General features: G+C 43.3%; 2 protein-coding genes across 6 annotated transcripts in view; both read left to right on the top strand.

Moving 5' to 3' along the window:
* Positions 1-2,377, top strand: part of NARS2 (asparaginyl-tRNA synthetase 2, mitochondrial) — a 137,883-nt gene extending 135,506 nt beyond the window's left edge. For 4 of the 5 annotated variants that reach the window (XM_027531499.1, XM_027531503.1, XM_027531504.1 and 1 more), the window contains exon 14: positions 1,543-2,377. In XM_027531499.1, coding sequence (XP_027387300.1) covers positions 1,543-1,687 — 145 coding nt within the window. In that variant the 3' untranslated portion in view covers positions 1,688-2,377. The remainder of the gene's footprint in view (positions 1-1,542) is intronic. The other variant, XM_027531500.1, reaches the window with a different exon arrangement.
* Positions 2,378-21,234: 18,857 nt separating this feature from the next.
* Positions 21,235-24,028, top strand: part of GAB2 (GRB2 associated binding protein 2) — a 183,790-nt gene continuing 180,996 nt past the window's right edge. Inside the window, exon 1 of the mRNA XM_027531764.1 lies at positions 21,235-21,404. Within this exon, the coding sequence (XP_027387565.1) occupies positions 21,324-21,404 (81 nt within the window). The 5' untranslated portion in view covers positions 21,235-21,323. The remainder of the gene's footprint in view (positions 21,405-24,028) is intronic.

The following is a 24,028-nucleotide window of genomic DNA, read 5'->3' as shown; positions in this document are numbered from 1 at the left end:
ACCATCTCTTCTATAGAACCAATATAGCAACAATCAAACAAATACAGGTTCTTTTGAAAACTTATTTTTAGAAGTAAATCTTTCCATCTATCAAAGCAAAGGTAAGAAAAATACTACAGGCAGAATGCTTCTTCTGAATTCAGTTTCCAGATATTTATGCCAGTGTTCTGACATCTGTGTATGAGAAATTTAAAGCCAGCTAAAGCTGGATACTGGACTTTTAGCAGCCAGCTCAAATCCTGCAGGTGTTTGTGACAGGTGGTATGATATGCCTTTCATCTCATTTTCTCACTAAATCAAAGTATGTTCTGCCTCCATGCCTTATAAAGTTAATTCAGCTATCAAACATTTCAGTTACTCAAGACTGAGTTCCTTCCATTATTCCTGATCATGCTTACTAATCTCAGGTTTTATCCTAGATAACTTCTTTCTTATTGATGTCTCACTTGGTTGTAACTCACCTAGTTGTAGTTTGTCTTTTATTTTAGAAAGAGAAGTACTTAATTAGCTAAAATACCAATACATGTAGTCATTAATAGTGGGGGAATAGGTTATAGTCTTTATTCTTAAGAGCCAAATGACTACCAGCTGTGGTGTTTAAGTTTTATGCTGTATGTTTGTATATTTTACAAATCATTCAAGAAACTATAAATTTATTTTAATCTGTATTATATAATTCAGGAATTCCCACCATCAAGTGACATAATAAAAAGAGTTATAGAGTCTTCTTCTTTCTCTTCCTTTCATAAAATAACTGTATCCTGGACTGGTATCTTGGAATCTGAGTTTGAATCCTGAGTGTACCGTTTTCTAGCATGTAGTCTTAATGTGGGAGTAGAACGTGCATGGATGGACTTCAGAGGCTGTGTAGCCTTTCAGAAAAACGACTCTGGAGATTTTCCACCAGGCTTAATGCAGAGGAGTTGAAGTTTTTCCTCACTGCAGCCCTCAAGAGTATATTATTATACCTTCAAACAATAACTCTCCATGTTGTAAGCATCTGTTTCTGGGTAGTCACTGGAGATAAAGGTTGAATAAGATGCAGTTCCTGCCCTTGATGTAGCTTACAGACTAGTAGGAAGGGAATCTCTTTTTGTAATACATCAGGCAAACTGCTTCACCTTCCTCTATATATTGAACAGTATGATTTTGATAAGGAAAAAAAGAACATTATCATTGATATACTAGGAAGCAGAAGAGGAGTGTATTTAAAGAAAAATAATACAGTTCTTAGGAATTTTTCTATAGCCTAATGAGACAAGTTTTCTGTATATAAGTATCCAATAAACAAAAACTTAGGATCATGTGACCAAAGCCCATGAATGCATGGCAGGATTTGCTGCTGTTTCGTCTCCATAATCTTGGACAGATCACTCTAACTCCTGTGTCCTTCATCTGTCTTAAGGTGGAAAGACGGGTCTGCCACAATGATGTGACGAGCACAAATGACTGCAAGATACTTTTGAAACATAAAATTCTATCATAACGTCTGATCTTAAATGAAGCATTTATAGGTAATGATACTCTGTTTTTCAAAATCAGGTACCTGGACCTCCGTCGATTTGGATCTGTGCCACATGGAGGTTTTGGGATGGGATTTGAACGCTATCTGCAGTGCATCTTAGGAATTGACAATATCAAGGATGTTATCCCTTTTCCAAGATTTACTCATTCGTGTCTTTTGTAGCTGGAAGACTGACTAAGGAAAACCACCCTGTGCCAGAGGTATTGAACATAAATATGCATATAGGAGAACAAAATTGCAAATGTTTCGGTATGTAATTGTCATGCCAGAAGATGCCTGAAAAATACATGTGATCATGATTTTCTTAGAAAGTTGAAGGCATTTCTTGGAAACATGAACTCTCAATAGGTATTTATAGCAAATAAAATCTCAAAGCTATTGTGTCAAATAAGAAAAAAGAGAAGAAATTGAACTAGATGGTCTCAAAGGTCCCTTCAAACACTAGGATGGGATGACGTGTATTTCCCTTTGTATTAATCGTAGACCACTGCTCTCTATGACCTTTGACAAGAAACTACTGGCTGAAAATAAAATGCTGCTGGACCTTTTCTCCCTTGCCATTTAACCTGTGATAAATTCCCATCTTATTCTCAGTGCTTTACTAAAGAAGAAAATATTCCTTTTTTGAATCTTGAGTTAAGAAAGTTGCTATTGTGAATTGAAATATTTTTCATCAGACTGTGTGAAAAAAAATCACATTTAGTAACTGTTGATCCTTAAGTATAAAAGCTAATGAGATGTATTAATTGTTCAAACTAATCACTGTCATGTTACAGTTTGTTCATATTAGATGTTTGTAATGTTTCTGATAATCAATAAAAGATATTCTTGATACCTATGAAAGAAAAAAAACAGGTTTTTAAATTCTATTTGGCCTTTTCCCATTGAATTTAGAAGAAAGGTATTTTTCATCCAAGAGGAGGATATATAGCTAAACCTAAAGGGCGGATAATTTGGAGTCAGAAAGATCACTGACTTTGGGAGTTTGCATCCTGACGGTTCTAGCAGGTACATGTATGAGTTTGGATCAGCCATTTACCCTGTACAAGCTCAGGTATAATTTTCCTCACAGACTTGATATGGTAATTATATGAAAGTGTGTGTGTGTTTAAAACCATAAAATGCTACCCAGATTTTTTTAACTCTGTTTTTAGTCTTCATTGACGTACAGGTACATGGACTTATGGCAGATTGTAAACTCAGAATTCATATGCAGCAAATAATCGTAAAAAGGCATGCATACGTGAATAATCTATTTTCCAAGTCTCATTAGATAACTTCTCTTAGCTTATTTCCTAATGAATTTCTGTGTGCACTGTATGCACCTAACTCAGAATCAAACATTTGGAAAGAACTGCAGAGCCTAGAGTTGGAAGTCATAGGAGACACTAAGATGTCAGGGTCAGACTTCTGCCCAAAGCAGTGGGATCTGTGTGCCTTGGCAGCCTCTTGGGAAAGAGCTCAGTACCCCACAAAACAGCTCATTCCATTTCTGAATCTAATTGGTTGCTTTTGCTGAGCTAAAATCTGCTTTCCTGGAACGTTAATCCTTGGGTTTAGATACTAAGTTTGAGTTGTTGTTGTCTAGTCAATAAGTTGTATCTCTTTTGCAACCTCATGGACTGTAGCCCTCCAGGCTCCTCTGTCCATAGGATTTCCCAGGCAAGAATACTGGAGTGGGTTGCCATTTCCTTCTCCAGGGGATCTTCCCAACCCAGGGATTGAACTCATATCTCCTGCATCAGCAGGATTTTTTTTTTTACCACTGAGCACCTGGGAAGCCTTGGGACAGCATAAAAGGGACAATTATGGCTTCCATATGACTTGTTTCAACCATGGGATAGTGAGATAAATTCATTTGTTTAGTCAGCAAATATTATCTGAGCTTATTCTACATGCCACAAACTGTGCTAGTTGCTAAATAAACAGTAGTGTCCTGAATCCTTGCTTTCATGGAATTTACAGTGTGTTAGAGAAGATATTCCAGTGATAAGTAAACAAATGTATTGTTTCAAAATGTGACCTATGCTCCAAGGTGGCACTAGTGTTCAAGAACCAGCCCACCAATGCAAGAGACCTGAGAGACATGGGTTCGATCCCTAGGTCAGGAAGACCCCCTGGAGGAGGGCACGGCAACCCACTCAAGTATTCTTGCCTGAAGAATCCCCATGGACAGAGCAGCCTGGTGGGCTGTGGTCCATAGGGTCACAAAGAGTCAGACATGACTGAACCGACTTAGCACGCACACACACATAAAAGTTGTAAAGAATAGGACAATTGTAGATAAGCTTGCTAGAGGAGGCATTTCTGAAAAGATGATATTTAGCCGTAGACCTGGAAGATAAAAGAGAGAAACTATTTTAAAACATTCGTGACGTCAGTTAATTTGATTTGGCCTTTAAGCCTTGATACTATATTTTGTGGTGCAAGAATCACAAATATTCACAGGCCTGAAACCTGGATGCAGTAATAGTTTCCAAGGCTGTTAGGAATCATACCTGCAGTGATCTTTGAGGAACCAGATAGAATTGTGATGGTAATTAACATGATGGCTGGGCATCAAAAAGAACAGTGATAGAATACTGAATGAGAGAAACCCCAGTTTCTGGCCCCAGTGCCACCAGTAGCTTAACTGTGGAACATTAGGCAAGTAAGATCATCCTTGTGGCCTCCAGTTATTTCAGCTGCAGAGCTATCATGTTAAAGTAGGTCAGTTCTAAGGATCTGTCTCTTAATCTTCTATGAATCTGTTGGACATAGTCACTAACAATAATTGATTTAGAGTCTGACTTTTAGATTTTCTTTTAGTACATACTTGGTCTCTGCAAACGTATAATAAGGTTGTTTAACAGTAGACTTAAGTGTGTTCAATGTGTGTGTATGTGAGGTAGAAAGGGTTCCTTCTCAAGGCATCAAACATATATTCTTCCTTATCTTTTTGAGTCTCCAGGAGTGTATTTCCAAACTGTCACACTCATTCATTCTTTTCTCTCACAGTTGATTACATAATGAGTATCTGATTGAAGCCAAACACTTGGCCACTTATATAACAGCCTAGTAATTTCCCATCTTTGACTCAGTACTTAACATTTTACCAATAAGTGAACAAACAACAAGTACTGATATCTGATAAGGATGATGAAAAGCCAAAACTAGGGACTTCCCTAGTGGTCCAGGGCTTGAGAAATCATGCTTCCACTGTAGGGAGCGCAGGTTCCATCTGTAGTCAGGGAACCAAGATCCCACCTGCCTCACAGCATGTCCAAAAAGGGGGGTGCCGGCGGGGGGCAGTATGCCAAAACTAAACTGTTGCTTGTAGGCAGCATCAATGGAAAAAAACTTTTAAATGTTAACTTGTCAGCTTATATGTGAATATCCAAATTCTACACAGAAACAGCATTGTATAATTCTGTGTATAATGAATAAAGGTATGGATTTAATACTTAAGGACAGACTATTCTGTTATAGGACTTAATCTGTGAGTTAAAAGGTGATCTGAGGGTGTTTATTTTCTCTTGAATAACCAGTTTCCAATGAGGGAAAAAATCAGATTCTGCTTTCCCAAGATTTCCAAACATTTCCTCAGAATAGTAACTCAAGTAAGAATGTATTCTAAAACTTAGGAATGTTTTTTCCATCATTAATTCCCTTTCTTGTTTCAAATTTTGAAGTAGGTGGAGAAAAATAGTTACTTTCCATCTGCTTATCCTCCTGCCTGGGGAAGTTGTGCTGTCAATTTTTTTTTTTTTTGGTGGGGGGTGGCTGTGGGTAGGAGGGTCTGACAAGAACTTAATTGTGTAAGTGATCCATTCCAGATCTAGACACAGCTCTCCCAGCCTCTGACCGAGCCCAGAGACTCTGTCACAGAACAGCAAAGGGACTGTTTGACCTTTTGTTCCTCTAAAACGGGATTGGCCAGAAACATCCCTCTACAGAGCTGTACGTTTATATTCTCTGTAAATTGAATGTAGACGTTCAAGCATGACTGAACAGGCACTGAAGATGCAATTGGTGAGATGGATTAACTCTACCCTTCTTTAAATCTTTTACTTCAGATAATTATAGATGAAAGATGCTTATTTGAATTGGATTGCTATTTATTCATGTATTTATTTTAGTAAGTGGTGAGGCAAGAACATAAAAATGCAGAGTTGAAAGACAGATTGGCCTGGATTGAATTGATAAGAAATGTCTGGGGTTTTTTGGCTTCTGATCAATATTTGTATTCAGTCTGCAATCTAAAGTATGTATAATAAAAAGAAAAAAAAAGAAGTGGGAGTAATATCTGATTGTAGTTCTTCCCAGTTTATATTCCAATTAAAAGATAGAAAAAGCTGGACTTCCCTGGTAGTCCAGTGGTCAAGAATCCTCCTGCCAATGCAGGGGACCACAGGTTCAATCCCTGGTCCGAGAAGTTGCACATGCCACAGAGCAGCTAAGCCAGTGCCCCACATCTACTGAACCCACTCAACCCAACCACGGGGCCCACATGCTGCAAGGGAGGAAGCCCCTGTGCCCTAGGGCATGCAACAAAGGAAGCCACCACAATAAGAAGCCCCCACACCACAACTAGCTAGTACTCTATACAGCAACAAAGACCCAGTGCAGCCAAAAATAAAATACCTATTTTAAAAAAATGGAAAAAGCATTAAGGAAAGAATGGAAACCATCCTTAATCACCCTGAGCCAAAATGATTCAGTAGGATTTCTGTAAGATGGATCTTGTTAGATCATGGTCAGCACCCCTCCAGAAATTGAGACATTCCACCGTTGACAGGAGCCCTAGACTGCCCCTTGGGTCAGCTAAGACTCCAGCTGGCTCCTGTAAAGTTTGGTTTGGAATCCAGTGGATTTACATCCATTATTAATACAGTGTGTTGTAGTTTCTGGAGAACTTTTATAAGGAAATCTGGAGTTTAGATGGTTTTTAAACTGCCGTTCAGGCAGCTAGTCACTGAATTAACAGATTATGACTCTTCAACTACATCTTTCAGTTCAGTTCATTTCAGTTGCTCAGTTGTGTCCTACTCTTTGCGACCCCAGGGACTGCAGCACGCCAGGCTTCCCTGTCCATCACCAGCTTCCGGAGCTTACTCAAACTCATGTCCATCACGTCGGTGATGCCATCCAACCATCTCCTCCTCTGTCGTCCCTTTCTCCTCCTGCCTTCAGTCTTTCCCAGCATCAGGGTCTTTTCCAGTGAGTCAGTTCTTTGCATCAGGTGACCAAAGTACTAGAGTTTCAGCTTCAGCATCAGTCCTTCCAATGAATGTTCAGGATTGATTTCCTTTAGGATGGACTCGTTGGATCTCCTTGCAGTCCAAGGGGATCTTTTCCAACACCACAGTTCAAAAGCATCAATTCTTCGGCACTCAGCTTTCTTTATAGTCCAATTCTCACATCCATACATGACTACTGGAAAAACCATAGCTTTGCCTAGACAGACCTTGGTTGGCAAAGTAATGTCTCTGTTTTTTAATATGCTGTTGAGGTTGGTCATAACTTTTCTTTCAAGGAGCAAATGTCTTTTAATTTCATGGCTACAGTCACCATCTGCAGTGATTTTACTGTTCATAATTGTTATTTGTAATACAGCTATCATGTGGGCATTGTTTTATAGTTTACTATATTTTTTTTAACATATCCACAATGGATTATGGACCTCATTCCTTTGTAGCTTACTGTGCCAGAAATTTGTTTGGTTAGATTAGCTTGTTTGTTAACGGAAATTGGTTATTAGGAATTCCTAATAATGCTGGAGAGTAAGACTACAAATAAAGCTCACCACTCTCAGCCCCCAGAGAAAACTGAAAGCACAAAACTTTATTTATAGTCATCAACGAATCTTGCATCTTAAGCCCCAGTGCAGAGCACACTGGCCTCTGATTTCCTTGTTCTGTACAGGAAAAAGAAAGTTAAGAATGTGATGGAAAATGATGCTTGAGCCCACATACATGGTAGTAAAGATTGAAAATGGAATATAGCGTCCCAGACCCAGCAGTGTACTTACGCTCACTGTGTGTTTTCTCTGTTTCATGTCTGTGTTTGTATTTTTCCTACCTTTCTCTTGGGATCATCTTAGAATATACATAGGAAGGTAGATGAAAGAGCTTTGATAGGAATTATTAATATCCTCCACAGAGTGACCAGCCTTTGATATTTCAAGATGATACTCTGAGAATAGAAACTTGGTGGGTCCTTGTAGCAAAGGGTTTTTTTTTTTTCCATGCTAAAAATACATATATATACAGTGAGAACTGTATTTCTCAGAACCTGGTTTTTGTCACGTGCAGAATGTTCTCTGCACACTGGCTAAACAAGAACTGCTAGTTTGCTGTTTTCCAGTGGTCCCAGATTTGAAAAATCTCTTCGTCTGTCCGTCCCCCTGTATATAATATATAAATTATTCGCCTCTGTATTTTTCCAAGTTTCTAATTAACCCACTGAAGCGTCAGTGAGTAAAAACTGTCTATCTTAAGACTTTTTAAAAAATTTTATTTATGCATGCATTTTTAGTTGTGCTAGATCTTCATTGCTGTTCAGGCTTTCCTCTAGCTGCAGCGAATGGGGGCTCTTCCCTTGCTGCGGTGTGTGGGCTTCTCATTGCAGCGGCTTCCTTTTTGCACAACATGGGCTCTAGGGCACACGGGCCTCAGTAGCTGTGGTACGTGGGCTCAGTTGTTGTGGCTTCCTGGGCCCTAGAGCACATGCTCAGCAGTTGTGACACACGGGCTTTGTTGCTCAAGGCCTGTGGGATCTTCCCGGATCAAGGATTGAACCCTGATCTTCTGCATTGGCAGGCAGATTCTTTACCACTGAGGCAACAGGGAAGCCCAAGAGATAGCTTTTTTTTAAAGCCTTGGAGAAATCTTGATTGTGACCTGATAGTAACAGAACCTGCTTCTCCATGGCATGCAAATATAATAAATTAGAAACCACCTCACACTTCCTTCTCCTCAGCCATCTCTTCTCCAGAATAGACTCTGTAGCTGCTCAGTTGGGACAGTCTGTCCTTCCCCGAAGGGCTGCACCCCTCCCTAGGGTGTTCACCAGGCAGTGTATCCTGAAAGCGGGCCTTTCTCTTGGTCGAGGAATGCTTCCCTGCACCATCCACTTAGCTGCTACCCAAGCGCCCTGTGACGCCAGTCGTGACGTTAGAAGGGCTTAACATCTCAAGTGCCTCCTTCCTGTCATCTTATGTAGCCTATAGTGATTGTTCCTCCTCCTGTTATCTGTCATGCTGTGGAAGAAGCTCAGTTAATAGTGTCACAGTGTTCACGACAGTCCCAGCCCCCTTTGCAGAAATGGACTTGGGTCAGCTATGAATTTGCTGTTGAAGAACAGTAAGTTCTTTCACCGAAGATTTCTACCACTATTACATTTTTTTTTTTTTTTTGCATTTCCCTAACAGGCAGGAAATGGCAACCCACTCCAGTATTCTTGCCTAGAGAGTCCCATGGACAGAGGGGCCTGGTGGGCTGCTGTCCATAGGGTTGCACAGAGTCGGACACGACTGAAGCGACTTAGCATGCATGCATGCATTGGAGAAGGAAATGGCAACCCAGTCCAGTATTCTTGCCTGGAGAATCCCATGGACAGAAGAGCCTGGTGGGCTGCTGTCTATGGCGTCGCACAGAGTCAGGCATGACTGAAGTGACTTAGCAGCAGCAGCAGCAACAGGCAGGAAGTGATGCCTTATACAGTTAGGGTACAGCTGGCCAGTGATCTCTTGAAATGTAATTTCCATCTACATCCTCCATTACAGGTTTCTGCATCAGGAAACTGTGGGGTCAGATTCCTGCCAGAAAATGTGCTGGATGTTTGGCGTCCTGGAACGGGTATTAGATGTAGAGGGAGAAGACTATGGTTTGTGTCTGACATACTGCATACTAGCTGTGGAACCTTGAGCAGGTTATTTTATCTCTGAGTTTGTGTATGCATCTGCAAAATGAGGATAATATTTAACATACAGTGTTGTGTTTCATAAATTGAAAACACTACACAAATGTAAAATCTCCAAAGGGAATCCCTTTCAAAACAAACAAACAAAAAATCTGTATGAACAAAGGTATTTATTGCATGTTGAATGAAATATTTTATAGCCATAGAAATTATAAGAAAAAGTGTGTTAAAAAGAAATTTTAACTGTACTTTGGAATTACAACAATGTAAAAGCTATGTCGATGGACTAGAAGTGTATGGGGGAAAATGGAATCAGCTGTTTCAGGATATGGGATGGAGTGACTTTTCTCTCAAAACGTCTTTGGTGTATTCAGTTCAGTTCAGTAGGCTCACTGTGCTGGGTGTGGTGCTCCATTCTGTGGATACAGAGATAAATAGGAGGTGCTCCCATGACTCAGGGATTCCCCTTTAGTATAATCTTTGCCAAAGCTGATTATGTGTAAGAATCACCTGGGAAGCTTATTAAAAATTCAGGTTATCCTGGTATCACCCTGGAAAGTCTGTTTCACCCTAAAAGGTCTAGGATGGAACAGCCCACAATTTGCATTCTTTTAACAGTCATCCTGAATAATTCTAATTGTTCAGTCACTCAGCCATGTCTGACTCTTCGTGACTCCATGGACTGCAGCGTGCCAGGCTTCCCTGTCCTTCTCTATCTCCCTGAGCTTGCTCAGACTTATGTTCGTTGCATCGGTGACGCCATCCAACCATCTCATCCTCAGTTACACCCCATTTTCATGCCCTCAGTCTTCCCCAGCATTAGGGTCTTTTCAGTGGGTTGGCTCTTGGCATCAGGTGGCCAAAGTATGGAGCTTCAACTTCAGCATCAGTCTTTCCAATGAATATTCAGGGTCGATTTCCTTTAGGATGAACTGGTTTGATCTCCCTGTTGTCCAAGGGGCTCTCAAGAGTCTTCTCCAGCACCATAATTTGAAAGCATCAGTTCTTAGTTGCTCTGCTTTCCTTATGGTCCAGCTCTCACATCTGTACCTGACTACTGGAAAAACCATAGCTTTGACTCTACAGACCTTTGTCAGCAAATTGAAATTTCTGCTTTTTAATATGCTGTCTAGGTTTGTCACAGCATTTTTTCTAAGGAGCAAGCATCTTTAATTTCGTGGCTGCAGTTAACTGTCCGCAGTGATTTTGGAGTGCAAGAAAAGAAAGTCACTGTTCCCATCTTCTTCCCCATCTATTTGCCATGAAGTGCTGGGACCAGTTGCCATGACCTTAGTTTTTTTAATGTTGAGTTTTCAGCCAGCTTTTTCACTCTCCTTTTTCACCTTCATCAAGAGGGTGTGATCCACACAGTCAAAGGCTTTAGTGTAGTCAGCAAAGCAGAAATAGATGTTTTCTGCAATTCCCTTGCCTTTTCTAATATCTGATGGATGTTGGCAATTTGATCTCTGGTTCCTCTGCCTTTTCTAAATTCAGCTGGAAGTTCTTGGTTCACATACTGTTGAAACCTGGCTTAGAGAATTTTGAGCATTACTTTACTAGCGTGTGAGATGAGTGCAATTGTGTGATAGTTTGAGCATTCTTTGGCATTGCCCTTCTTTGGAATTGGAATGAAAACTGACCTTTTCCAGTCCTGTGACCACTGCTGAGTTTTCCAAATTTGCTGGCATAATGAGTGCAGTACTTTAACAGCTCAGCTGGAATTCATCACCTCCACTAGCTTTGTTCATAATGATGGTTCCTCAGGGCCACTTGACTTTGCAGTCCCAAGATTTCTGGCTGTAGGTGAGTGATCACACCATTGTGGTTATCTGGGTCATGAAGATCTTTTTTGTATAGTTCTTCTGTGTATTCTTGCCACCTCTTAATATTCTTGCTTCTTCAGACAACTATTTTGCCTTGTTGCATTTCTTGGGGATGGTTTTGGTCATTGCCTCCTATACAACATTAGGAGCCTCCATCCATATAGTTCTTCAGGCACTCTGTCTGTCAGCTCTAACCCTTGATCTACTTCCACTGTATAATCATAAGGGATTTGATTTATGATTTAGGTCATATCTGAATGACCTAGTGGTTTTCCCTACTTCTTCAGTTTAAGTTTGAGACTGGAGTAGGTTGTCATTTCCTTCTCCAGGGGATCTTCCCAACCCAGGGACTGAAACCATGTCTCCTACGTTGGCAGGCAGATTCTTTACCACTGAGCCACCTCTTGCATCTCCTGCATTGGCAGGCGGATTCTTTACTTCTGTGTCACCTGTGAAACCCGAATGATTCTAATATAGATGGTTTAATATCACACTATTAGTGTGAAACCTTCAGTGAGGTCTTAATGTTTTTACAGTAAAAAGTAATAATTACACAGATCTGCTCATTGAAGAATTTGACCGTTCTGTCTGGACCTTTGAGCTGGCTTCTGTGCCTCTCTATCAAGGACTGGACAGCCAGCCCACAGAAGGCTGTGGCCCTGGAACCCATGAGGCCCAGACCCTGCCGCACCTCTCAACCTCTCCCTCTCCCTCTCTTCCTTTCTATTCCACTACCTCTCCTGTGTTTTTCTCTGTGATGTGTTTCTCTCCCACTCTGATTCCTCCTTTGCCTGTAATAAAGTGACATCCAGGTGCTTCCCCTTCCTTTCTCCACCCCTGCCCCCAACCACACATGTCACCTTTATTGAAAAAAAACCCAGCTCACTAACCCAATTCACTAACTTGTGCTGGAAGGCTCTTGTATCGGGTTAATGTTTCTCAGAAAACGTAGGAGTGGGCTATTCATGGATCAACAACCACAAAAATACGTATGGAAACTTTCGGGTGTTTATTTTGACTGTCATTTCACTCTTGATTAACTTTTTTCTCATGGGTTGGCAGCCCTCAACAGAGTCCTGTCCTGCCTGTCGAGCTGGAGTGTGCCCTGCACCCTGGCTGAGCGCTGCCTGTCTCCACATGCCTGTGATAGGGCTTGGGTGGCTTTCTCAGCTACACACCTGTCGCCTCTTAGTCACCCAGATTCAAGATATTAACAACTCTAACCACGCTCTCCGAGGCCATGGGGTTTTATTTCAAGAGTGGTGACACTCCAAAATGCAGCTAGGATTGCTGCATTTTCATATGTTTGTATTACTGGTGTTAGTATTTGTAGTACTTGCATCTCAGGATACCAGGGGTTGGCCAGCGGTTTCCAGACTCCCTCCCTCCTACCATACGCAAGTACCAGTCGTCTCACGCTGTCGTTTTTCTTCTTTGTCAGAACATGAGCTTCGTGAGAAGGAGAGGGCATTTATCTTTGTGTGTCTAGTGCTTTGGAGAGTATGTGAAACATAGTGAGTACTCATTAAATAACCCTTGAATGAATTAGGTGTCCAAAAACAAAAAAGGGAAATGTGTCCACTAGACAAAAGGGAAATATTCCTTAAAATATAACTCCCAAACTGGTTTTCTCCCCTAAATGTCTCTAAAATCTTGCATAAATTGAACTTTTAAATTAACCTTTTCAGCCTTGCCTGAACATAGAGCAAAAACTCAGGAATGAGAAGTAACTATGAGTTCAACTCGTAATTTGTTGTTGAAATCTGTTACTGAATGTGAATTTCAAGGGCATCTCTCCGATACTGCTTCCAGAGTACAGTGAGTTAGTAGGCTTCTCAAGAGCCTCTCCATGCTGTTCATCATTTCATAGCCAGCACCTTGCCAAGTGCCCTGTACCTAGTAGGTTCCTGGTGAATATTTGTTGAATGAATGTATTTGATTGATGGAAGAAATTCAGAGGCAAGTCCTAAGATGAACTTACGGAAAGTCACTCATATTTTCAGTTAGTGGTTTTCTCCACCTTGCTCTCTAAATCTAGACAAGTTTCTTGTCTAAAAATGGAAGGAGCTACTGCTTACATCATCTAATTGAACAAACGTTAATTGATGCCTACTCTTGTGCCTCTCTGTGAGGCACCCGAAGACAAGCAAAACCTAAGCCCTTTCTGTTTGTCCCTTATAGTTAGCTGATCATTTCTCATGCTCTAACCTTGCCCAGATGCCACTGTAGACACCCGCTTATCTGTTTCTCTCCCCAGAAATAGCTTGAACTTCTTAATAAGACCTTGATCTTACCTCAGTATTCCTATGCTGAATTTGTCATACATAGTAGGTTCTCAGAAAATCTTTATTGAGAACTGAGTAACAAACAAGTATGTGAAACCCCTAAATTTTATATATACACATATATATATGAATATAAACATATTTTGTATTTGAATAGAAATACATGCCTTCCTAAGTATTCTCTGAACTTCAGATGATAAATACTGGATATGTCCTGAAAGAACAAGATTGGTGTTTGTGTCTCTGTTAAACACCGTTCAAGGTATCTAGTTAGTTACTGAACCCATCTTTCACCTGAGAATCCCCCACCCTTATACTAGCCAGTGGGTGGCCCACCAACGGCGGGGGGACATGAGCTTCCCTTGCTGATAGGGTTAGGGGTAGATACCTGACCCCAAGTGGACCAGTCTCTTTTCCTCTTAGGAAATTGGGGTTGAGAACACTAGAGAGCCTGGACTGGTTGCTTGAACCAGGAACACACAAACTTAGGAGCCATAATACAAACATGTACCATAAGAGACAGAGAAAGCAGTTTGCAGAGAGAACTAAAGGCAAAAACTCAGAAATGAAAAACCATATGGCCTGTGAGAGAGACACACACACACACATACAAACTGGCTGCCTAGTTCTTGCTATATTTAGTCCTTGGTTGCTGTTCTTCCTGAGGCCACATTCAACTTTTTCTTGGGTTCCATGGGATATACCTTTTTTTTTTTTTAAACCAGTTAATTCCCTGTAGGGGCATAAGCAAATTTAAAATGGATATCTGCTTTTACAACTAAAGACACTAGTAAACTAGTAGAAAAAAATTCTTGTTATTCTTTGTCTCATTACCTTTTTGTCACACTTACATATTATTTCAGAATATTTGTTGATCAGGAAATTATTTAGATGAGGAATTCCTAATAAATAAGTTGCAGTAGGAGGGTGATGACTTCTTTGCTTTTCAAGTTTTTTGATCCCCTAAATCACAAAAACAGAAATGAATGGAGACTTATTTACAGAGGGGATTGGATGCATATGAGATATTTTTTGAACTACAAAATTGAATTAAAGAGATTTTGAAGAACCAACACATTTGGCAGCTTCCCAAGACATCTATTTTTGAAGATTCTGCTTTCCAGAACTGTTGAAGAATGGCTTTTGTCACGGGCCTTAGCTGTGTTTCAGACTAGCCAAAACTGAAAAGTGGGAAGAGACTAAATAAAGCGTGTGTGTGCCTAGAGCAGCTCAGACCCTGCTTTTGGGCTGGCATAAACACTGACAGCCAGATCCCTCAAAGTAAGATAAAGACTTTGTTCTGCAGAAACGGTTCCAAATACGAAGTTATAATGATGTCTGCCAACGTGTTCTCACTACTCTAGGAAAAGAAAACAACAACAACAAATACGCTTCCAGCTCTTCTCTCAGTGGACCCTCTGGACCTTGGAGAAGCTTGCGTGTAATTTCACTGCAGCTACTTTCTTTTTTTAGTTAATTGTGTTACATGTGCCTCATAACTTCTAATCCCAGCGGGGCTGTCATTTAGAAGGGGGCTGGGGGGAAGGCTGCTTTAATTCTGGCTTTTGTTTCAGCCACTAAATGTAATGCCACATGATTGTTGACCCAACAGTAATCCAGTTAAAAAACAGTCTTCGGAGTTACTGCATCATCAAAATTAACCCTGATTACATCAAATTATGTTGAAACAGACCACAGCTGTTTGCCCTGTTGAAGCAACTGCTCAAGAGCTCATCCAGAAGATACATCTGGGTGTCAGGAAAATACATTTTGGGTTTTATTTTTGTTCTCAACGTAAATGGAGGAGGGAAACTCTCTATTCTGCCCAGAGTGCTTGGTGGGAGCTGAAAACCTTGTGATTCTCCAGATTCAAAAATCTTCTTAATTCCAGAAATGAAAGAGAAAAAAAACCCTGAGGTTTTCTGTTTCAGTTTTCTATAGGAAGGATGTAAGAAGGAAATCCAAATCTGTTGGGCATTATTCTTGTCAGCAAAAAGAAGTGGAACTGACTACAGAGAAGGACAGTGGGATTTTCTGTGGAGGGCTGTATGTACTGGTGTTCTGGGCTGGCTCATGCCAGCCTGTGAGAAGGGATTGTTAAATTATGGAAAATTTTGCAAGCTGATTGCTAAAGAATAACATTGAAATTAAATTATCATTAAAAGTGGAAAATAACAGGTATTGGAGAAGATGTGGACAGCTTGGAATCCTCATACACTGCTGCTTGAAATGTAAAATGGTGTAACCACTGTGGGAAACAGAGAGTTCTATAAAAAGTTAAACGCAGGGTCACAGTGTGACTTAGCAGTTTGACTCCTAGCTGTATAGTGAAGAGTGTGAAAACATAGATTCACACAAAAACTTGTACATGAATGTTCACAGCAACATTACTCATAATAGTCCAAAAGTAGAAACAACTAAAATATGTATTAACTGATGAGTATACATAAGTAAAACATGGTGCATGGCTATACTGGAATATTACTCAGCCATAAAGAGGAATAAAGAAAAACTGATGTCACAACAGGAATGAACCTTGAAAACATTGTACTAAGTGAAAAGTCAGACACAAAAGGCCATGTGGTATATGAGTCCGATTATATGAAATGTTCAGAATTGGCAAATCCATAGAGACAGAAAGTAAGTTAGTGGTTGCCAGCAAATGCTGTTGGGGAAATGAGAAGTGACTGCTAATAGATGTGGAGTTTCTTTTGGAGTGATGAAAATGTTTTAAAGTTAGATAGCAGTGATGGTAGCACAACTCAAGAATATACTAAAAACCTGTACACGCTTTTAACCTGTACAGGTTAAAAGCGTGATACTTCTGGTATGTGAATGATACTTTAATTTAAAAACTAACCAGAATTCATCAGTTACTAATTATTTTGATACATTTTACTATTTGCTTTTGGCATTATGTCTATTGTATCTTTTTGATGGAAGTACTAAAGGTGTATTACTGTGCATTTTTTAACTCTGTATTCAAAGACATGAAGTTGATAGCTTAAAATCATTAATAGTTGGGGAGAAAATTGTGGGGAGGTTCATATTTGCTGCACAAAAATTGTCACATACTACAAATCAAGGCTACTGCTGACCCTACCAGAGAGCCAGGTTTTAAACTTTTACCAGCCCATCACTGGTTGTATGGGTCCAACCGTCATCTTGGATAACTGGTGGAATTAGTTAGATAATCTCCTGTGGCATTTGGATCCCCAGCAAAACAAAGACTAACAAATCCGCACAGCAACTCTGCCTGCATTTGGTGCAGAAGAAAGGCATTTCTGGTCCACCGTGCTATGAAACCCAGCTTGAGTCAGGGAGAATGGTTCCTCTGGCCCCTGCTAGTACTGTTGGTACAGGTGACAGCACCCTGTCGAATTGTCAGAACGAGGCCAGACACCAGATCAACCACAAATGATTTTAATTATTAGTCCCAGACAGGGGGGTTTCTGGGGAATCTGTACCACAGATTTGGAAACCGAGGGTTAACAAGTGAAACTTCAAAGAATTACCTCCAGCTGCTCAGCCCCTCCCATCAGGCCAGTCCCTCTGGGTTTAAGCACTTCTGCTGGTTACAGGTACCTTCTTAGATACTGTTATCCGGTGTGGATGATCCGAGAGTACTGGATGCCCCAAGGGTCCATAGCTCTCACTTGTCATCCTTTAAGGGCTGGTTCCTTCATTCACAAATGTTTACTGAACATCTATTTTATGCCTGACATCATGCTTGGAGGTTCTGGGGATACAAAAAAAAAAAAGGAAAACGCAGTCCAGCCTTCAGGGAACTCACAGTTCTTTGACAAGTAAACAGGAACTTTTTACAGTACAGTGTGATAACCCAGTTTATACAGGTGCAGTGTGACCCTTAAGAATGAACAACTGTTTTGGGGGTTAGATACATGAATTTTAGGGAAAGGGGTCTTGAAATAATCTGTTCAAGGCCTAATTCAAGGTAGAAGGACTCTGAAGGAGGTAAGGAGTCATCTTGCAAAGTAGGGTTTGGAGTTCTAAGGCACTTTGCCAGGGACCTTGACAGCCTTTGTTCTTCCAAGAATTTGGTACCTGATTTTGCAGCCTGATCTGGGGGTAGTGTGATGTCACCACCATGGCAGCAGAGATGTCCCAGGAACCTAACTGCCCTAAAGCAATTAGCACAGGTTCTTATTCTTTACAAAGGAGAAATTGGGGAACAACTTGCTCAAACTTTTCTCTTTAAGAAAGCTTACTTCCAGAATGTCTCCCATTGGGTATAACAGGGAGGAAACCCAGTTAGGTCTTCAACCACACTCCAAGCTCACTTTCAGATCTCAGTCCCACCCAAATGCTGAAAGTTGATTTGAGTAGGTCAGATTAATGTGATGGAGGGAAGCAAGTGGGCTCAAAGCACCTGGGTGTTAGAAAGGCTGCCAGCTCAACATGCCTGAGAAAGAAGTGTCCTGAAAGTCACCAGCTGAGGTGGCCCAGCTGGTTATACTGACCTTGACAAGCAGCAAGCAGAAATTAACCTGTCAACTAAACTGAAAGGGAGAAAAGGCAGAAGGGCTAGGACACAAACATCTATTCCCACCCCCAGTCCGATCACTGACGTCAGGCTTGGCGTGGGCGGTATTAATCACCCGGTCTGGTGTGCAGTTGAGGACATCTCTCCTTCCAGCCCGCTCCTGGGAGCGTTCCACCAGCCATGCACCTGCCACCGGCCACAAAGCCTCAACTCCGAGACAGGCACGGATGCAGGCTGTCGCTGAGGACACTCAAAAGTCAGAGTGCGCCCTTTAGAACTCAGGCTCTGTGGGGGGAGGGGCGGGAGCGAAACGTGGTGCTCTGGCTTTCCTCCCAGGTGTGCGTTTCTCTAATCTCTGCAGTGCCCCTCCAGAGAAACCCTCCTTATAAGATGGGTCATTTCCTGGGGATTTAATGAATACAGAATTAACGGCGCTCCTTGCAGCGGGTCATTAATTCCCCCAGGAAATACCTGTGGTCTTTAATCAAAATTGCCTAAATTATAGACTAGTGATGCACGTCCTCTCGGGGGAAGGGGGGGACTGTCGTCCCAACTGGTTCCAATAGATGGCGCCGATCTTCATCTAAATAAATCATTCAGATGATTTGTTTTCCATCCCTCCCCAGTGAAAACCAAGGAGCATTAAAAAAAAAAAAAAAAAAGGGCAAGGAATGGAGAGGACTTAGCAAAGGAATGGAGAGGACTTAGCAAAGGCCCGGACAGGAACGTCCTGTGCGAAGTCTGTTTCTAGGCCTGGCTTCTACCTATCTCAGGCCCAGAAGACTGAGCCACATGGGGATGCAGCCAAGGACCTCAGCAGCAGTCCCTCCACCCATGAGCAGCCCTAGCTAAGTACTGGCAACTGAGTAATGAAAAGATTGGGGAGCCGGGGGCGAGCACCAAGAAGAGCCCCTTCCTCTAACCTTTGGGGGAGGAGGGGTATGTTCAGAGAAGACTTCTGACGCTGATACTCTTGTATTTCAAGGCTCTCTCCTGTCATTGGCCTCGAAATGTTTCCACAGGAAATTGTAAATAAAATACAGGTGGGTGGCATCTTTAGCTAAACAAAATAAGACCCTCAAGAGTTTCTGGCCAAGTGCAGCCCAACTCCCAACTAATGGTTGCTGAACAGTCTCCCAGTCTGTCTTGAATCCTATAGCTATAAAAAGACACTTAACAGAAGACTACTCTTCTAAGGAAAGATAAGGCCTCCTGTGTGTATGCCTGACTTGCATCACAAACCTCAGCTGCAAACAAGCCATGCAGATTTCTCAGACTCTGCAATCCCTGAGTCTTGGCACCATGACTCAGATGTGAATGAAGTCAGAGGATTGCTTTATTTTGGTCAAGAGTCACCGCCTCCTGATTGATTTGGCAGGCTTTGAATATTTTGATATTTGTGTCAGGTTTTATAGAAGGTACTTAAAGCCAGAGGTTAAAATGGCTATAATTCTGGTGGTGGCCCTTGCATGTGTCTTAAGTATACCTCAGTTGAAAGGCTAAAAGGCCCTGGTACCCGAGATAGCCCGATTGTCCTGCTTTTACATGGATATCCAGCAGCACACCGGATAGTGAAGAAAATCAGTGAAAATTGGGTCCAGGGTTGCTGATTGCTAAACCCTCCCAGGTGCTTAGAAGAGCTAAGCATAGAATTAGCTTAGAATTAGCGTTTACAAACTGAAATGGTTGAGTTTTCCCCAACCCAACAAAGATCTGTAAAATCAGAAGGATGTCCAACAGCTTGCAACAGCTAGCTTTGCTGCACAGAGATCGGGAAATGAGCAAAGTAGCCTTAGTCTGATGTTTTCGGGAGTGCAAGATGCCCGCAGAAGTTCCCTATTGACATAACGGGTTACTATCCACTCTTCAAAGAAACCGGGGCGAGGGTGGAGAGCCTAACCTTTTAACGCTGCTTGTAAAGGTACTTTGTGAGTTCAAAAGAGCCTTTAACCAAAGGTTTCCGGTTTTGCTGAGGGCTTTTTCCCCTTTTCCCTCCCCACAAAATGCTAGATTCATCAGGTATGTGCTTCTGCGTTCTCCATCTCAGTTAAGCCTTTCCACAACGCAGTAAGAGGCATCTGCATCATATGAGCCCCAGAGAGTTCTCGTAACTTGTGTCAGTAAGTTGGAGCGCTAAAAAATTTTGACCCCAGTTTCTTGCCCTACACCATCTTGCCTTCCAATTCACTATGAAATAGTATTTTTGACTCATTTTTGCCCCCTTGATTCTACAGATCGTAAGAATTTTCTACTGAATTGCTTTTCCCAGAGGCAGTGTGGAAGCCAGCAGAACTTTATTTTCTGATAATAGTGTGTTAGTCGCTCAGTCGTGTCCTACTCTTTGCAACCCCATGGACTGCAGCCCGCCAAGCTCCTCTGTCCATGAAATTCTCCAGGCAAGAATACTGGAGTGGGTTGCCAGTTCCTGCTCCATTCTGATAATAAGAGGACCCTAAATTAATGCGGACGTGAAAGCAGTTCTCCACTTTAAATAGATGAGCAGTACCACTCCCAACCCCGACCCATCCCTAGAATGAGAAAGTTGACTGCACTGCCAAGGCTTTAGGCTATCTGTGAAATGGTAATAATGCACCCCACTCAATTTGGAGATTCGTAACGAAGATCATGTAAGCAAGGAACGTACGCCCAGCCCAACACGTAGTAATCTTTTTTTTTTTCTTCTCCCACCAAGGGGGTGAGAGTTAATGAAACTCTTGGAAAGCGAATCACTCATTTCAGCCAGAACCTGACCCACTGAAACCTGAAACGAAGGGGGAATGGACAGAGGAGCAGCCCTCGGGCCCCTGGCTGACGACCCTCTGTGAAAGGTCGATTCACCATCGAGGGCGCGCAGTCCCTGCCCATTACCCCACGCCCACCAAGGGCGCGGCCGCCTGCCCCGCTGACTGCCGGAGGCTTCGGAAAAAAGACCCCGGGGGGCGCGGCCGGCCGCGGGCGCTCCCGAGAGCCTTGGGTCCAGGGCGCGAGGCGGTGTCCGCGTCTCCGCAGGCGGCCCGCCCGGGGGCGCGGCGGGCTGTGGGCGTGGCGAGCGCGCGCCGCCCTTCCTGCCGGGGCGCCCCCGCCGCGGCCGGGCCGGGAGAAGGCGCGGGCGCGCGCGAGGCAGCCGGGCCGCGCCGCCTCGTCCTCGCCCTCGCCCTCGCCCCGCGGCCGCCGGCCGCCCCAGCCCCTCCCCTTCGCCGCGAGCCGCGCACCGCCGGCCGGCTGAGCCAGCGGCCCGCGCCCTCGTCCGCCGACCCCGCGGCGGGCTCCGGGCTGCCGGCAGCATGAGCGGCGGCGGCGGCGGCGACGTGGTGTGCACTGGCTGGCTGAGGAAATCGCCCCCCGAGAAGAAGTTGAGGCGCTATGTGAGTGCGGGCGGGGGCGAGGGGCGCTCCGCGGCCTGCCTACGGGCCGGGCTCCCCGGGAGGGTTCGCGGAGGCGCGAGCGGGGGTGCCGGGAGCGGCCGGCGCGCCCCGCGACCCGGGGCTGCTGCACACCTGTCACAGGTGCGCCGCCGAGGGGCGGGGCGGGCGGGCGGCCAGGTTGAGGCTGCGGCGCCTCCCCGGCCAGCCTCCCCGTAAACTAAACCCCGTATTGAAGTTTGTATTGATTGTTTTCATAGACCGTAAAGAGTTGATTCCCGCGGCCGGGGGGTCCGTACTGACCCCGAGCGGCTCCAGCCTGCGGGGCTCGGGGAGTGGGCGGGAAAGGGGGGACGTAGGCCGAGGGGCCGCGCGGCCGGGCCCCCCACAAAGGGCGACGCGCCTCCCACCCTTTCCCACCGCGCTTTCCCTGCCCGCCCCTCCCGGTGGCCGCCTGCTTCCTTCCAGTCCACAGCCGCTGCATCACGGGCAGCGTCAGCAGCATGTGCAGCCCTTGTATTAAGTGACTCATTTGTTTGTCCCCCTTCTTTGCCTTTATGCTGTATGTCTCTCACATGCATCCCCCCACCCCGCGAAGGTGACACTGCAGTTTGGTCTGCTACTACTGGCCCGGCTCTTGTGTTGTACAGCCCTTTGGCGTCTGGGGTCAGGAGAGATCAAGGGTCTCAGTTGCCAGGTGGTGCTAACCGACAGAGTTTACTGAAATTACCGGGACAGCCGCTCCCTTTTAAGTGAGAGGCTCCACTCCTGGGGAGGGTCGTGCAGCCTGGTGTGAGCTGTGAGTGGTCTGGTCCCCCTCCCCTCCCCCGCCCCCCCCCCCCGCCCCGGTCCCACCAGAAGATGCCTGGCTTGGTGGGGTCAAAGTACAAGATGATGCCAGTGACTGAGATTTGGCTGAAATCAGCCTTGGGTTATTCGACTGAGTTTGGAAATAGAAGTAAGGTCGCTAAAAGATGTCCGGGTCTCCCATCCTCTCCTCTTCCCTTGCTGTGAAATGCCGTTGTTAAACTGCCTGTCCGTGCTGGACTCTGGGATCGTTCCCACAGCATGGAAGTGAGCTGTTGCCTTCCAGCTGCAGTGCATCAAGGGAGCTCTGAATAGACCCTGCCCGCTGTCAGCTGCACCCGTGGCTGTCCACAGGGGGAGAGGCAAAAGCTTACCAGAGTTTCCTGTCTTGGCTCCCCAGATCAGAACCAAGGGACTTCTGGCCTCTGGATTGAGGAAGTGACATTCTGTTTTTCAAAGGAAGTGTTGTTGGGGAGTGCAAGTGAGTGTGTATGTAAATGAAATCAGGCTCTTATTTAGATCATCTGCTGGCGGAAAAAAAAGACTAAGGATTTAGCACATGACTTTCAAAAGTGGACACAGATTTTAAATATAGAAGGTATGAGACAATAAAGTGTTCATCTCAGTTTTAAAGCTCATTTTCAGAGATGTCCATGTAGCCAAAGAACTATAGTTGTTAAGAAAGAAGCTTTTCTCCTCTTGAGGGCCATATCAGTTCCTTAGCAAAGGTGCATTTTTATATTAGCTAAGAAGAGTAATTTGCTATTAATCTTTTCACAAGTATAAAGCAAACAAAATCTTCGGCCCCAAGAGCTTCAGAAGACTGTCAATCAAAGTGTAATACCATCCCTTACCAGAGCTAGTGGAATAAAGTATCCAATAAAAATGAGACTTAATTGTCAAGTTAGAACACTGCCCTAAACAACCTTGAAACTTTGTTTTTGAAACAGTTCGCAATTTGACACTTTATCTACATTGACTGTAGATGATGATGATGATGATCTATTTCTTGGGTATTTTTGTTTCCAAGCAACTTTAGTTCAAAATAACCGGGTTCAGAGGCTTTGGGGTCAAGCACCTTTTGCCCTCATTTGAAGTACTTGACAGCCTTAAGTCATAAGATGACTTCAGCCTTTTCGTTATCTCCCTCGTACTCCAGACCATAAGGCCAAACTGGTAGGTTTTCTTAGGCTAGGGTGTGATGTGTTCCATTGGTATGACTGGAAGTCTCCCCTACTGTGGATGTTCACTTGTCTTAATTGAAGCTGAGCTGGTTTGTGTAACCCTGTCTTCCTTTACATCTTCTTTTCTTTGGGGGTTTTGAGAATTTCTGTTTTAAGTTAGAACTCTGCCAGCTTCCTCTGTTCATTAGAGGCCCAAGTTCACTAGAACCAAAGTAGGAAATTTTCTAGCCCCATGACTAAACACACACCCCCAAACTGTTGCTTATTCTGTTATATATGTTAGCCATGTGATATTATAGATTGAGAAATCTTTATTATAAGACTGTGTTAGGAATCTGAAACAAAGCAAAAAGAAGTTTATGAAATAGATTACACCATTTAAAATTATTTTTTTTAATCTACTTTTTAGTTAATTTGGGTTGGTGGTAGGTATAGGGGTTTTAAAAAAAAATCAACTTGAAGCTATGGAAAATGTATGTTAGTTACCAGGATTAACTTTAGGGATTCCTTCATTAATGTGTGGTCTAAGTTATCAATTGTAAGAAAGTTTAAAGGGTCTGTTCATTATTTGCTGTGTGCCCTCGAGGAATTACCAAAAAAATGACCTCTGGGAAATGGTGAGTATTACCTCGGGGG

Source organism: Bos indicus x Bos taurus, chromosome 29, assembly GCF_003369695.1.
Source record: "Bos indicus x Bos taurus breed Angus x Brahman F1 hybrid chromosome 29, Bos_hybrid_MaternalHap_v2.0, whole genome shotgun sequence".
NCBI lineage: Eukaryota > Metazoa > Chordata > Mammalia > Artiodactyla > Bovidae > Bos > Bos indicus x Bos taurus.
The sequence above is the reverse complement of the archived record's forward strand: the minus strand, read 5'-3'. Positions and strand labels throughout refer to the sequence as shown.